Source organism: Aethalodelphis obliquidens, unplaced genomic scaffold (assembly GCF_003676395.1).
Source record: "Aethalodelphis obliquidens isolate GAN/ISIS:26980383/991018 unplaced genomic scaffold, ASM367639v1 scaffold12, whole genome shotgun sequence".
NCBI lineage: Eukaryota > Metazoa > Chordata > Mammalia > Artiodactyla > Delphinidae > Aethalodelphis > Aethalodelphis obliquidens.
In genome coordinates, this window is record NW_020837956.1 from 20,992,759 (window position 1) to 21,008,475 (window position 15,717).

General features: G+C 39.0%; 1 protein-coding gene across 7 annotated transcripts in view; it reads right to left on the reverse strand.

Moving 5' to 3' along the window:
- Nucleotides 1-701: 701 nt before the first annotated feature.
- Nucleotides 702-15,717, reverse strand: part of CLIP4 (CAP-Gly domain containing linker protein family member 4) — a 75,957-nt gene continuing 60,941 nt past the window's right edge. For 5 of the 7 annotated variants that reach the window (XM_027113482.1, XM_027113479.1, XM_027113481.1 and 2 more), the window contains exons 15-16: nt 8,558-8,630; nt 702-2,950 (exon numbers count right to left, since the gene is read on the reverse strand). In XM_027113482.1, coding sequence (XP_026969283.1) covers nt 2,629-2,950; nt 8,558-8,630 — 395 coding nt within the window. In that variant the 3' untranslated portion in view covers nt 702-2,628. Of the gene's footprint in view, nt 2,951-8,351; nt 8,631-15,717 lie in introns of those variants that run through there. The other 2 variants (XM_027113484.1, XM_027113483.1) reach the window with 2 other exon arrangements.

Sequence of the window (15,717 nt, forward strand, 5' to 3'; positions counted from 1 at the left end):
CCCTGGGCCGCACAGCAGGAGGTGAGCGGCGGGCCAGCGAGCAAAGCTTCATCTGTATTTACAGCCGCTCCCCATCGCTCACATTACTGCCTGAGCTCAGCCTCCTGTCAGATCAGCGGTGGCATTAGAGTCTCATAGGAGCGCGAACCCTACCGTGAACAGCACATGCGAGGGATCTAGGTTGCGTGCTCCTTATGCGAACCTAACGCCTGATGATCTGAGGTGGAGCTGAGGCTGTGATGCTAGCGCTGAGCAGCGGCTGCAAATACAGATTATCATTAGCAGAGAGGTTTGACTGCACAGAGACCGTAATAAATCAATTGCTTGCAGACTCATATCAAAGCCCTATCAGTGAGTGGCAAGTGAAAACAAGCTCAGGGCTCCCACTGATTTTACATTACAGTGAGTTGTATAATTATTTCATTATATATTACAATGTAATAATAATAGAAATAAAGTGCACGATAAATGTAATGTGCTTGAATCATCCCGAAACCATCCCCCCACGCCGGTCCGTGGAAGAATTGTCTTCCACGAAACCGGTCCCTGGTGCCAAAATGGTTGGAGACCACTGCTATAGGGTAAGGATGGGACAAATCCAAGTCATTACTGTAAGAAGAAAAAAGTGAACTACAAAGCATATATACTCTGAGTACCTGAGAAGAGGAGAGTTGCAGGCAGGGTCAGTGACAACATGCCACTCCAAACCAAAACAGCTTCCCTTTTTATTAATGCTCAAGACATGAACTTTGAATGACATAAGCAAAACACCAATGAAAACACCTAATTTTTATGTATAGTATACGTAAACATACACATTACATGGATTTAATAATCCTAATCTAAATATGAGAACAATTGGTTCTCTGACCTCAAAATAAATTCAGTGTTGGCATTACTGTTACTAACTTACAGGGTTTTATATTTAACAGGAAGAATTATGGACAACCAAGTTCAGTGTAGTCATGGACTTCACGGTAAGGTATAAATAGAGTTTTTAAGAAATAAACTATATAATAAAATAAGTTTACTTTTGACACAGTACAGTCACTTTCTTCAATCAAAAATATTCCTTGATTACAAAGCAGCCTTATTTTGCAAATGTATTTCAGGAAAATAGCTCTAGCAATATTTGAAATTTCACACCTTTTTAAAAAGGCAGCAAAGCAAGAGAATTTAGATTTTAAATAGTATATTGCAAAATAGTTCAATGTATTATTTCTAAAGCAAGCTCCGTTTTGAAGGATGCTTTTTATCTTATAAAGCAAACTATTCCACTATTTCCGTGGTAGTTTAGAGTCTAAATATCTACAATAAAAGATATATCTTTATACATACAGGACAAACTTCAATACATACCCACAACACAAATGTTCTGCATTATTACATCACTCTATTACGAAGCTTAGTTTGTTAACATGTGCTCAAAAGGAAAATAAAAACATGATACAGTTCTGCAGCTTTGTAACAGGCTGAATTCTGCAACAACTGAAAATATAAAAAGAGCAACAACAGCAAACGCAACACCGGTTTTATGAATAATAACACAAAACATCAAGAAACCATAAACATTTAAATGAATAGCTACTACATTCTTCTTAACACATCTTAATTTGCTCTCTTGTCATAAATATAATTTTTTTAATGTTTTTCATATCCCTGGAGGAAATCATGGCCAATTCTCCACAAAGAGGAAAGTGCATCATGCTTTATTTTAAAAGTGCTTCATATATGTATGTTTTATAGATATGTCCCATAAGGAAGTTAATTAAGCACGTGCAAAAAATTCTAATTGTGACTTGAATTTATAAACCTAATCATGGGTTTTTGTGGTTCCTCCAGATGAGGCAGTCAGTCACTAACACAGAAGAAAGATCTGAGATGACACGCTTTGTACAGCGGAAAGAGCCCGAGCCACAGGTCAGGAGACCCACGTTCTAGTTGTAGCTCTGGTAACCAGATAGCCTGTGACCCCGCGTGAGGAAGAGCGGCTTTAGAACCTGGCAGCGGGCAAGAGGCTGAGCTCCAGAGTCCCTTCCAGGAATGCCTTACCTACAGTCCTAAGGTACCTGTAGGTGAGGCATTCCTGGAAGGGCAAATAACTTGACCCAAAGACATGAAAAATACCTAGTCACACAGCTATTATTCTCTTGCTGTCCTTATTAGTACAGAAAGAAATAAAAACTCTGAAAATACTTGACAGAAAAAGGTCATGTGAAGGTCTTACGTTAACCAAAGCTAGTGAAAACCTTCACAGTTATGGCATATGGAAAATCCACTATTCTGTGCAAAAATGAGACAGAGTAAGCAACATCAGTCAGTCACTTAATGGCACATTTTTTCCCAAGTCTCAGAATTCTCTTGGGTCTAAAGCTTTAAATCTTAAAAAAAAAAAAAAAAGGCTGATTTTGAGATTGTTTTAAGAGAACCATGATTCCCACAGTTCATATTTCTAGCTTTTTAAAGGAGTCTCTCTGAATTGTTATAATGCTTTTCATGAAGATAGCTCTGTTTTCAAATTTTAAATAACGGCTAAAAGCTAAATAAAGTAAACCATTTGCCATGGACTCTTTATTTTACGTTGTGTGTGTGTGTGTATGAGCTCATTTAATACTGTAGAAGTTTAACTCAACAATTCTCATCCACAAGCTTTGACCCGTTTATTCCCCGGTAGGTCACTCTGCTGGGCCTCACTAGGACCCCGTGGTTTGGCCTGCAGGTGAAGTAGCGTTTGTCCCCCACTGCCCCATCATTCTTTCCCTTGGCGCTTCGAAGCTCCAGTCCAAGCCAGATCCCTGAGGCAAAGTCAGTGGGGCCCAGGTACCTAACGGTGCCCATCTCGTTGGAGCTGGTGAGGAGGACCTGGGAGCCCTCGTGCAGCCTCACGCGCCCCTCCAGGCCGCCGGCCGTGGTGCTGCTGCTCCAGCTGCGGCGCAGAGCGGGCTTCGACCTGTGCAGAGGGAACGCGAGAGAAACTCTGAAGCATGAAAGCCACGTGATGCAATTCACCGTATTCATTTCCACAGCCAGGTTCACAAGTCATTCACAAAAGGGCATACTTTATGTTCACAACTTGATCTTTTTTATTCTAAATAGCAATATTAGGATATACTTTTCTTTAACATTAAAATGTTTTTCTCTTCTGGCTATTTTAATACTACCCTAATCTGGATTGAAGATTTCACTAGCCATTTATATATGCGCATGCCCTCGGTAAAAGAGCAATTAGAAAAAAGACACCTACACCTGCTGAACAAGCAAAAAGAAAAGAGCCTAGTGGTTTGGCCGTGGTAAATAAAATGACATTTTGCTCACCTTTCAAATACTCCTTTACATGAAAACCATTTCTAAAAACTGTTAATCCACAACTTTAGAAACTACACACACACGCACACACGCGCGCACACACACACACCTTCTACGAATGAACTCCAGTTACATTTAAGGGTTTGCCACTCTCCCTGTCACTAACATTAGGAAGGACCTTAGTCGTCTGGATCAGGATCCCTCCTCTTTTCTCTACAACAAAACATTACTTACAAGGCACTGCCTCCTAGCACCCGCCACCAGCCTGACCTGATGACACAACTACTGGGCACCCACACGTGGAACCCGTCCAAGGCCTCATGCCAATACTGCCCAGGGCTTCCTCCACTGTCCCTGGGAAGTAGCCAACTCTGCCCAAAACAGAAACATGCCCAGGAGCTTGTCCTATGACCTGAGACCTCCCAAAACAGTCATCCAGAAACCACCACCAATGGAGCCTTCAACCCGCCAGTCCACGCCACCTCTCCTCCAGGAGAAACCCTTCTCCCAGCCCCACAGTAGAGACAACTCGGAACCTGTTACCAAAACTGCATGGAGCCTGACTGCGAGCAGAGTCTGGGTCCTGCTTGGTTTCTATTTTATTCCACTCTCCATATTTTTAAATACACTCTCACACACCATGTCTCATTTCTTCCTATTAACGACCCCGAGAAGGGAAGAGCACTCTAATTTTATGGGTAGGAAAACTGAGGCCAAAGCCTGTCCTATGCCACATCTGATAAATCCTAGTTATAAAATGTAATGAAAAAAATATTATTTACCACGTCAAATGCACGAATACAAAGTTAACAAAGAAATACGTAAGAGCTGTAAGAAAAGTATAAATCTTTACCGAAGAATATACAAAAGAAAAATGAAAAAGCTTTGTTCCTGGATAGAAACATATATATATAAATGAATCCTCCCCAAAATGATATTTTTTTTTGCAACCTGACGAAATTACTCGAATTTCACATAATGACAGTATCTATCGTTTCCCGAGCACTTACTATGTGCCAAACACTTCACATACATTATCTCATCCAACCTCGCCCAAACCAGGGAGGATTTTGAGGCTAAGAAAAATCAAGCTATTTGCCTGAGGTCAGAGAGATGGTAAAGAGAAGACCTGGGGTTCAGATCCAAGGTTGTCAAGCACAAAGGCCAGGCTCTTGCTCACCACCACAATGGGTATTAATAATTAAGAAAAGGTTGAAAAATAATAATATGGCAAAATTTACATTGCCATTATGTTAAATTATAAAATTACAAAAATTAAAACAATGTGGGGACGTCCCTGGTGGCACAGTGGTTAACAATCTGCCTGTCAATGCAGGGGACACGGGTTTGACCCCTGGTCCAGGAAGATCCCACATGCCGCGGAGCAACTAAGCCCGGGAGCCACAACTACTGAGCCCACAAGCCACAACTACTGAAGCCCGCGTGCCTAGAGCCCACGCTCCTCAACAAGAGAAGCCACCGCAAAGAGAAGCCCGTGCACCGCCAACGAAGAGTAGCCCCCGCTCGCCACAACTAGAGAAAGCCTGCATGCAGCAGCAAAGACCCAACACAGCCAAGAAATAAATTTAAAAAAAACAACAAAATGTGGCCCTGGCGTAAGAATGTACTTTTAAATGACACAGAGAAGACGTTTTAGAAAAATACATGCAATTATTTCATATGTGATAAGAAGTAAAGCTTCAAATCAGTGGGAAAGGAGTGAACATTCTAATTAGGAATGATGTAAAACCTGGTCATTTATTTGGAAAAGAATATGATTCTTACCACACACTACATATTTTAAAAATCCCCAAGAGATTAAAGAGTTAAATGCATAAATTAAAAAAAAAGAAAGAACTAGGAAAAAATAAAGCTATTCATCTGAACACACACAGACACACATACGCGGGTGGGGAGGGGGAGGCGGACATGCGTTTAAAGAGTATGCCACCTACCATTAGTTCATGTTTTTTCACGTATTATCAAATGCCACAAAAATGTTTCATATCACAGCACAGCACAGTCTTTAAAAACACTGCAAAAGTCACACTGAGTAAAATTATTAAAGAAGAAGAATAAAATTATTATTATTATGGGATATGTTAAGGGGAAAATCTTTCAAAGAGTATATAGAGTATGATTTGTCCCACTTTGCTTAAAAATTCAGATACATGCATTAGAAAAAAGCTGGAGAAGTATATGACAAAATGCTAACAGTGATAATCTCATCTAGGTGATAAAATTACAGACAATCTTGATCTGCATTTAATTTACTGTAATTTTTTCAAATTTTGTCCAATCTACTTTCATAATCAGAAAAATTTTAAAGAAAGAAATAAGTAATAAACGAACTCGATATCCAAGCCAAAACTTAATAGTTTGGGTAAAGATTTAACATTCCAATAAGAATGATTTGATTCACGTTACGTCAAAGCTCTAAAAGCCCAGGGAAGTGAGAAATTTATAAATTACGCTACACTTGAGAGCGTTGCTTACTCCTTCAAAAACATTAACGGATCACCTATGAAATGGCAGGTCCAGAGCTAGGCTCCAGGAACTTATGCATAGTAATCTGTAAAACGTTACAGATCCTGCAATAAAGACGGGTACAAAGCAGAAGGCACACGAAAGAGGGAGAAATCTATCCTCACTCAAGGTCCCAGGGAAGACACTTCAGCGAGGAAGTGACACTTGAACAAATCTGACAGCTGAGCAGACAGAGAAGGGAAGCAGACATAGTCATGGGAGCAAAATATATTACGTGTAACTTAAAAAAATTTTTTTTGAACAGCGCAGAGAGTTTAGCAAATTGTCACTTGTGAGGATTTTACCACGAGAGCTAAGTCCAGGGAAACAGGCAGGCCTGTACACGCTATGCCAATGAATCTGGATTTCATTCCGCGTTTGAGAATTCAAAAGCTTTACGGGACAGGCAGAAAATGAGAACATGTGACGTGAAATGATGGAACCTGCAGCCAACCGGGTTATATGCGTTCTACCCAAAGACATTCAAATTTGAGCTGGCCAAATACATCATGTGGACAGGTTGGGTTCCACAGAGAGGACCCAATGGAGACTCTCAGGAGATGCACTCTGAAAACATGGGGAGAAGCTAAGTTGGTAATGATGGAGATGAGATGTAGCGACAGGTGAGCTACAGATCCCAGGCTGGATGCAGACGGTGGGAGAGAGGATGCCTGTGCCTACCAGGTGGCAGTGACACCTATGCTAACATCTCAAGCTCCCTGTGTTTATTACCCCCATGCTTGGTATTAGATATACTAAGAATTCTGAAGACAGAAGAATTGCTTCCAACACCCCCTCCATCATTTTTTCCTCTGAATGAAGGTGTTCATCACCACCACCTCAATAAACCAACTGGAGAAGCACATCTGCTCTTTCTCAAAAACGGCGCAGCCGGCTGCTGCTTCCCTTTCCTCAGCCCTCTTTTGCAAACATGCCCTTTGCCCCAATTCCTTCCAGTTTCTTATGCAGGGATTTTCATTATCTCTGACTATATTTTCCATGTTTCTTCTGGAAGTATCTTTTATTTCCATATGAATAGACAAGAAAATGGCACAGGGTTTGATAAATGTCAATAAACTCATTTCTTCAACCCACATTCTTCAGAATACATCATGCTTCCAGATTAAAAACAGCACAATATACAATCAACTCTGTCACTTCAGCAGAAGGTCATCCAATCACTACAATGTTTCTTACCCCTGAGATCAGGGACAGGTTTCCTAGGACCTAAAGTCTAAACACCTAATGTCTTTCTTTTGTTTCGTATAACACTGATCACCAAACATCTGGTCACATATTGTTTAAGTAAAAACTAAAGTTTTAAATTGATTATATATCCTCAATAAGAATATGTTTATTTTTTTTAAAACAGGTACTAGAGTCAATCTGTAGAAGTATCAGTAAAGCTTCATTTATTTTTATTTTCAAAGAAAACCAACAGAAGTACTGATATTTTCTTCTCATGTCAACAGATCATCTTGTACATATCCATACCTGCTGTATAATTCCCACGGTTCAGATTTCTCTCTCCTTCCCTTGCTTCTCTGTATCATGTTCTTCCCCTCACCAACATCTTGACACTGATTTTGATACCTTTCCCCCTTCAAAATCCTTTATACCCTGCTTGCCTCTTCTTAGTAATTTCTTCCATTCTGCCTAAGAACTCTTGAATACCTTCAATAAACTGGAGCATAAAGTTATTGCCCTTAAACTCTTTCAGCTACTCAAGTGAGGAGACCAATTTTAAAATCTCAGAATTGGTAGAGGTTTTGAGGAAGGGAAAAAAACAAAACAAAACCCACCCAACTCTGCTAAACAGTACCTACCAGTGCCTCAGGACCCGTCAGCGTTCTCAAGTGAAACCTCAGATCTTGGCGAGGCCTTCCAATAACTTCATGCCAGATTATTATATAAACTACCTGCCTGTTGCTCATGTGATCGTCAAGTCCTCTTGTGTGGGCTATGATTCCTAGTGGCTTCTAGGGCCCCACAACTAGTGCACTTACCTACTGAGCTAGACGTTTTTCCCCCAGGGCATTGTTCATAGATTAACTGGAAGGATTTAAAATTAAAAGACAAAAACAAACAAACAAAAAAACACCTCCTTAACCTAATCAGCCTAGAAGAGCCTCATATTCCTCAAAAGGTTAAGAAGTTCCTAAACGTCTCAGAAAACTATTAGGGGGAGTAAACTGGGTCTGAGGTCTATAAATAGCAATATAAATGAAAAAGAGAAAAGGAGATTCTCTCTACAAAGAAACAACAACAACGAAAAAGGGAGCAGTATATTCTACAAGAGGAAGTAGGAGTATTTTTTAAAATAATAATAAGATGACCTGATGCAAATAGGCCTGACATTCCTTTTATGGACTTCCCAAAATATTAAATCAATTCTCTGACTAATCAAGTAAACAGAGTTTAAAATCAGTCCACCCTATTCAATGATAATACAGAATGTAAATTCCTCCAACTTTTATTAACAGTACTAAACCTCTTTGAAAATATATTCCGTATACTACTTTTAGTCACTGGTGACATTTTTAATTGAGCTTGCAAAGGAGGGAGGAAGAACTCTTCTCACTGACACACTCATCACACCTTTCCTCCTAAGTGTTAAAATTCTACCACGCAATGTAAAAGATACAAAATCCCACTTTTATTTCTTCACAGAATCCTGTCATGTTCATCCTGAAAGGCGTTTTTTCTAAATCTTCTTAATACTCACTTGGCAAAAGCATTTCTTCTGTTAATCTCTTTCTGGGAAGAAGCAGAAGTTGTACTGAAACTTCTCCTAAAACCTAAATATGAAAGTTAAGGTCAGATGAGGAAAACTAAATCACAAATTCACAGTCCTTGTTAAAAGTTATCTTTTATCATTTCTTCTACAGACGTTCTATTCTACCAAGTGTTTCTTTGGAAACAGAAAGCAAAGAAAATAAGTGCATGTAGATTGTAACAGTTTAGACTTCTTGACGATTGTTACCTCACCTTTCTCATCAAACTATGCACTACATGAATAAGTTAAGATCATGACATGACTTTTGGAGGTTTTTATTATAAACTTTCCTGAAAACCAAATGAAATCGAATTACACATTGATAAAGCTTAATCTTTTTACTCTCCAATATTATAATCTTGATAAATCGTATTAAAAAATAAAAGGATAAAAATGGTTTAAAAAAACACTATCACTAAATATACCCCATTTATAAAATTCTGAACAATGAATTTCAGAGCTTATGATTGTTGGCATCCCCAAATGACAGAGTTATTAAAAAAAAAAAGAAAAAGACTTCACAAAAGGTAAAGTTTTTAAAAGATGCTTTTAAAAAAGAAAGGGATTTCCAGTTCTGGCAGTTACGGCCCACCAGATGTGCTGCGTGAACCTCCCGAATGAAGCAAGTATAATTTAAAACAACTATAATTTTTAAAAAAAAAAAAATACTGTTGACCTCATACAAGTGGCACAATTCCAAAGAGGCCAAAAACCAAAAAGAGAAACCATGGAAGGTTTCCCCCAAAGCAACCTAACCACCTTGTACCCCAGGACTACACTGCCCTCCAGAGAAGCTGGGGCCTGCCAAGATGGGGTCCTAACAAAAGTGAGGGTCCCGAGCAGCTCATCCTCAGTGTCAAGTCAAATGAGAAACAAAATGAAGCACCACTCAGAGGAACACAAAGGAAAGCAGCTTGTGTCAACCCCACTGTGCAGAAAGCAAAACGTTCTCCCCTCCAGATCTGTGATCACCAGCCAAATTCATTTTATCTGTGTAACATAAAGACGACGACAACATTGCAGAGAACGTAAACTGAAGTTGGCAGTGCCTCTAGGCACCTGGCAGAAGTAAACACAGGCATACCTCAGAGAGACTGCAGGGTCGGTTCCAGACCACAGTAATGAAGCAAATATCTCAACAAAACGAGTCACAAACTTTTTGGTTTCCCAGGGCATCTAGAAGTTGTTTACACTATACTGTAGTCTATTAAGTGTGCGGTAGCATTATGTACAAAAGAAGAAAAATACACATACCTTAATTTAAAAATACCTTATTGCTGAAAACTGCTATCCATCATCTGAGCTTTCGGTGTCACAATCTTTTTGCTGGTGGAGGGTCCTGACTGATCAGGGTGGTGCTTGCTAAAAACTGGGGTGTCTATGGCAACTTCTTAAAACATGACAGCAGTGAAGTGTGCCACATCGACTGACTCTTTCTTTCACAAATGATTTCTCGATGTAGCACGCGATGCTGTTTGATAGCATTTTACCCACGGTAGAACTTCTTTCAAAATTGGAGTCAATCCTCTCAAAGCCCGCTGCGGCTGTATCAACCAAGTTTATGTAATGCTCTAAATCCTTTATTGTCATTTCAACAATCTTCACAGTATCTTCACCAGGAGTAGATTTCATCTCAAGAAACCACCTTCCTCGTTCATCCATGAGAAGCAATACCTCATCTGTTCAAGTTTTACGATGAGATTGCAGCAATTCAGTCACACCTTCAGGCTCCATTTCTAATTCTAGCTCTCTTGCTATTTCTACCACATCTGCCGGTACTTCCTCCACCGAACTTGTGAACCCCTCAGAGTCGTCCATGAGGGTTGGAATCAACGTCTTCCAAACTCCCATTAACGCTGATATTTTGACCTCTTCCCATGAATCACGAATATTCTTAATGGCACCTAGAATGGTGAATCCTTTTCAGGTTTTCAATGAACTTTGCCCAGATCCATCAGAAGAATCACTGTCTATAGCAGCCATAGCCTTACGAAATGTATTTCTTAAATGCTAAGAGTTGGAAGTCTCAGAATTACTCCTTGACCCACAGGCTGCAGCATGGATGTTGTGTTAGCAGGCACGTAAACAACGTTAATCTCATTGTACATCTCCATCAGAGATCTTGGGTGACCAGGTGCATTGTCAATAGTAATATCTGGAAAAGAATCTTTTTTTTTTTTTCTGAGCAGTAGGTCTCAACAGTGAGCTTAAAATATTCGGTCAGCCATGTTGTAAATATATGTGCTGTCCTCTAGGCTTTATTGTTCCATTTACAGAGCACTGGCAGAGTAGATATAACATAATTCTTTTTTATTAATAAATTTATTTATTATTTTTTAAATTTACTTTTGGCTGTGTTGGGTCTTTGTTGCTGCATGTGGTTTTTCTCTAGCTGCGGCGTGCGAGCTTCTCGTTGCGGTGGCTTCTGTTTTTGCGCAGCACGGGCTCTAGGCACACGGGCTTCAGTAGTTGTGGCACGTGGACTCAGTACTTGTGGCTCCCGGGCTCTAGAGCGCAGGCTCAGTAGTTGTGGCCCATGGGCTTAGTAGCTCTGCGGCATGTGGGATCTTCCCGGACCAGGGCTAGAACCCATGTCCCCTGCATTGGCAGGCGGATTCTCAACCACTGCGCCACCAGAGAAGTCCCAATGTAACATAATTCTTAAGGGCCCTAGGATTTTCAGAATGGTAAATGAGCACTGGCTTCAACTTAAAGTTACCAGCTGCATTAGCCACTAACAAGAAAGTCAGCCTCTCCTTTGAAGCCTCACACTGACTTCCCTTCTCTAGCGATGAGAGTCCTAGAAGGCATCTTCTTCTAGTGGAAGGCTGTATCATCTACACTGAAAACCCATTGTGTAGTGGTGCCACCTTCATTAACGACCTTAGCTAGATCTTCTGGATAACTTGCTGCAGCTTCTACGTCAGCACTTGCTGCTTCACCCTGCACTTTGAGGTTATGGAGACGGCTTCTTTCCTTATATATCATGAACAAACCTCTGCTGGCTTCAAACCTTTTCTTCTGCAGCTTCCTCACCTCTCTCAGCCTTCATAGCATTGAAGAAAGTTAGGGCCTTGCTCTGGATTAGGCTTTGGCTTCAGGGAATTCTGTGGCTGGTTTGATCTTCTGTCCAGACCATAAAAGCTCTCTCTGGATCAGCAATAAGGCTGTTTCTTACCATTTGTGCATTCGCCAGAGTGGCACTTTTGATTTCCTTCAAGAACTTTTCCTTTGCAGTCACACATGGCTAACTGTTTGGTACAAGAGGCCTAGCTTTTGACCTGTCTCTGCTTTTGACATGCCTTCCTCACTAAGCGTAATCATTTCTAGCTTTTGACTTCAAGTGAGAGACATGCAACTTTTCCTTTCACTCAGAGGCCATTGTAGGGTTATTAATTGGCCTACTTTCAAGATTTTTGAGTTTCAGGGAATAGGGAGGCCCGAGGAGAGGGAAAGAGATGGGGTAATAGCCAGTTGGTGGAGCAGTAAGAACATACACATTTATCGATTAAGTCTGTCATTTTATATGGATGCGGTTCACAGCGCCCCAAAACAATTACAATACTAACATCAAAGACTACCGATCACAGATACACCATAACAAATATAATAATAACGGAAAAGTTTGAAATATTGTGAGAATTACCGAAATGTGACCCAGAGACAAAGTGAGCAAATGCTGTTGGAAAAATGGCGCCAACAGACTTGCTCAGTGAAGGGTTGCCACAAACCTTCAATTTGTAAAAAATGTAGTATCTGAGAAGCAAAAAAAAGCAAAGCACAATGAAACAAGATATGCCTGTATAATCTTCTCAAGAGGCATCAACCCAGGCTTAAAAGAATTCCCATACGTTAAATTCTAAGTAAAACAAGCATTTCACAACAATAAATAACAAAATTCACAAGGAAAGAAGGTGCCACAAGTTAGGCTCAACAGAAACAGACGGCAGAATCAGACTCACAAAGACTTCAGATATTGAATTATTAATCATAAAAAGTAACAATATTTAAAATGTTTAATAGCATAAAAGAAAAACTTGAAAATGTGGGGAAAGGATAAGTGACAATAAGTAACAACCAAACAGACTTGCAAAAAGATGAAAAATTTGTAATGAAAAAACTTCACGGCTGAATTAGGCAGTAGAATAAACATAGCAGAAGAAAGAATCAAGAAGCAGAAAGATAACTCTGAAGATATCCAGAATGCAGTCCAGAGAGACAAAGTTGTGAAAAATATGAACGAGGCATGGGAAAGTGAAAATGTGGACTATACTACTCGTCAGAATTTTGGAAGGAGATAATAAAGAGCATGAAGGAAGAAATATTTTCAGTATATGGGCAAGAATTTTACAGAATTAATCAAAGATACTAATTCCTAGATCCAGGAAGACCCAAGATGCCAAACAGAATAAACGAAGGGAAATCTCCACCTAGACATAATCATAGCAAAACTGTACAACACAAAGGAAATAGAGAAGATCTTTAAAAGCAGTCAAAAAGCAAAGATAAACCACCTACAATGGTCTGGATTAAGGAGACTGATAGGTGATTTCTCAAAAATTTGACAGAAGACAGAAAGCAGAAGAATTATATTGTCAACGTGCAGGGAGAAAACAGCTTTCAAACTCTAATAAAAATTGCACCAATTTTTACTTTTACTCAGTAAAACTATCATTAGAAAAGACAGACAAAAACTGAGTTTCCTACCAATAGACCCTTTCTAAAAAAATATTTAAGAATATAGATGAGGTAGAAACAAAATGATTTCAAGTGTAAGTTCTAAGGATTAATGACTAAAGATATCGGTAAATATAGACATGCATGAGCAAATTAAATAAATATCAATTATATAAAAACTATTATAATAATGTGAAATTTGTGAGGGAAACAAAATAGAAACTCAGTTTCTAAGGACTTCCTATTATTTGAGAAAGAGTAAACATAATGATTAACTTTAGGCTTTGCTAAGTATGTATGTCAAAGTACCTAATTACTAGGAAGCATATTCATAGAATGTAATTTTTATACAAGTAAAAAATTAAATGGAAAAAAGAGGGGGTAGCAATATAACCAGAATGAAGTCAAGAAAGAAAAACATTTAAGTACAAAAAAGTTGAAAAATTAGAAAACAAATAAATAACAAATAAATCCAAATATATTACTAACTACAATGAATGCAAATAGGTGAAACTCAGATTAAAAAACAAAGGTGGTCTTTTTCTAAAAAAAGTAAAATCCAGTTATATTCTATTTACAAGATATTCCAGGGGCTTCCCTGGTGGCGCAGTGGTTGAGAGTCCGCCTGCTGATGCAGGGGACACAGGTTTGTGCCCTGGTCCGGGAAGACCCCACATGCCGCGGAGCGGCTAGGCCCGTGAGCCATGGCTGCTGAGCCTGTGCGTCCGGAGCCTGTGCTCCGCAACGGGAGAGGCCACAACAGTGAGAGGCCCGCGTACCGCAAAAAAAAAAATAATAATGATAATGGGAGATATTCCAAAGACATGAGGACATAGAAAGATTAAGGCAATGGCTAGAAAAAATTTTTTAGGCAAGTACTTAACCACAAGAAGGCTGATACAAGGTAAAAAGAATTACTATAAAGCAATACCACTTACATTAACACCAAAAAAAAAAAAGAAACAGGTAGGTATAAATCTAATAAAACATGTATAGAATCTATATTAGGAAAATTATAAAACTCTGATGAAAGAAATCAAAGATCTAAATAAATGGACAAGCACTCCATGTTCATGGATAGGAAAATTCAATACTGTTAAGACATCAGTTCTTCCCAATTTCATCTATACATTCAATGTAATCCCAATCAAAATACAGCAAATTATTTTGCAGACATCAATAAACACATTGTAAAGTTTATATAGAAAGGCAAAAAGCCCAGATAAACCAGCATTACATTGAAGGAGAAGATCAAAGTCCACTACTAAACTTGAAGGATTTCTATACGGCTGCAGTAATCAATACAGTTTGGTATTAGCAAAAGAAAAAGACAAATAGATCAACAGAACAGAATAGAGAGCCCAGAGATAGACCCACACTAACACAGTCAACTGATCTTTGACAAAAGAGCAAAGGCAATTCAATGGAGAAAGGATAGCCTTTTCAGCAAATATGGTGGAACAACTAAACATTCACATGCAAAATAATGAATCTAGACATCGACTTACACCTTTCACAAGAAATAACTCAATGAATCATAGATATAAATGTAAAACACAAAACTACAGAACTTCTAGGAGATAACATAGGAGAAAATCACAGTACCCTTGGGTTTGGTGGTGACATTTTTAATACAACACCAAAAGCACAAGTCATGAAAGAAAAAATTGATAACCTGGACTTCATTAAAATTAAAAACTTCCACTCTGTGATAGACACCGTTAAGACAATGAAAAGACAAGTCACAAAATATGCAAAAGCATAATGGTTTGCTATTTTGACAACTTAAAAATTAAAAACTCCTGCTCATCAAAAGATGCCAAAAAAGGAAGGGGAGGGGGTGGCAAAAGACAAGTCAAAAACTGGGAAAGATATTTGCAACAAACAAAACTGACAAAATATTAGTGTCCAAAATATATAAAGAAACCTACAAATTAATAAGAAAAAAACAAACCAACCAAAAGAAAAATGGGCAGTAGACGTGAATAGGAACATCGTAGAAGAGGAAATGTATGTGGTCCATAAACATGGAAACAGGCCCAACCTCATCTGTAATCTGAAAAATGCAAATTAAAACCACAAGGAGATACCATTTACACCCATCAGATGGGCAAACAAGACTACTGCTGGTGAGGTGAGGAGTGACAGAGACTCTCATCCACTGCCCATGTGAACAGTTTGGCACACCCAGGAAGATTGAAGATATGGGTATCCCATGCCTGGCAATCCTGGAGAAACGTTTGCAAATGTGCACAACGGCATAGTTTCTAATAGTTAAAAACAGGATATAACCCAAATATCCATCAAATATAAAATGAATAATGTATTTTAATGGAACACTAAATAACATAGCAAACAACAATCAAAACTAAACTTGAAGACACGGGGAGGGGGAAGAGTAAGCTAGGACAAAGGGAGAGAGTGGCATTGAC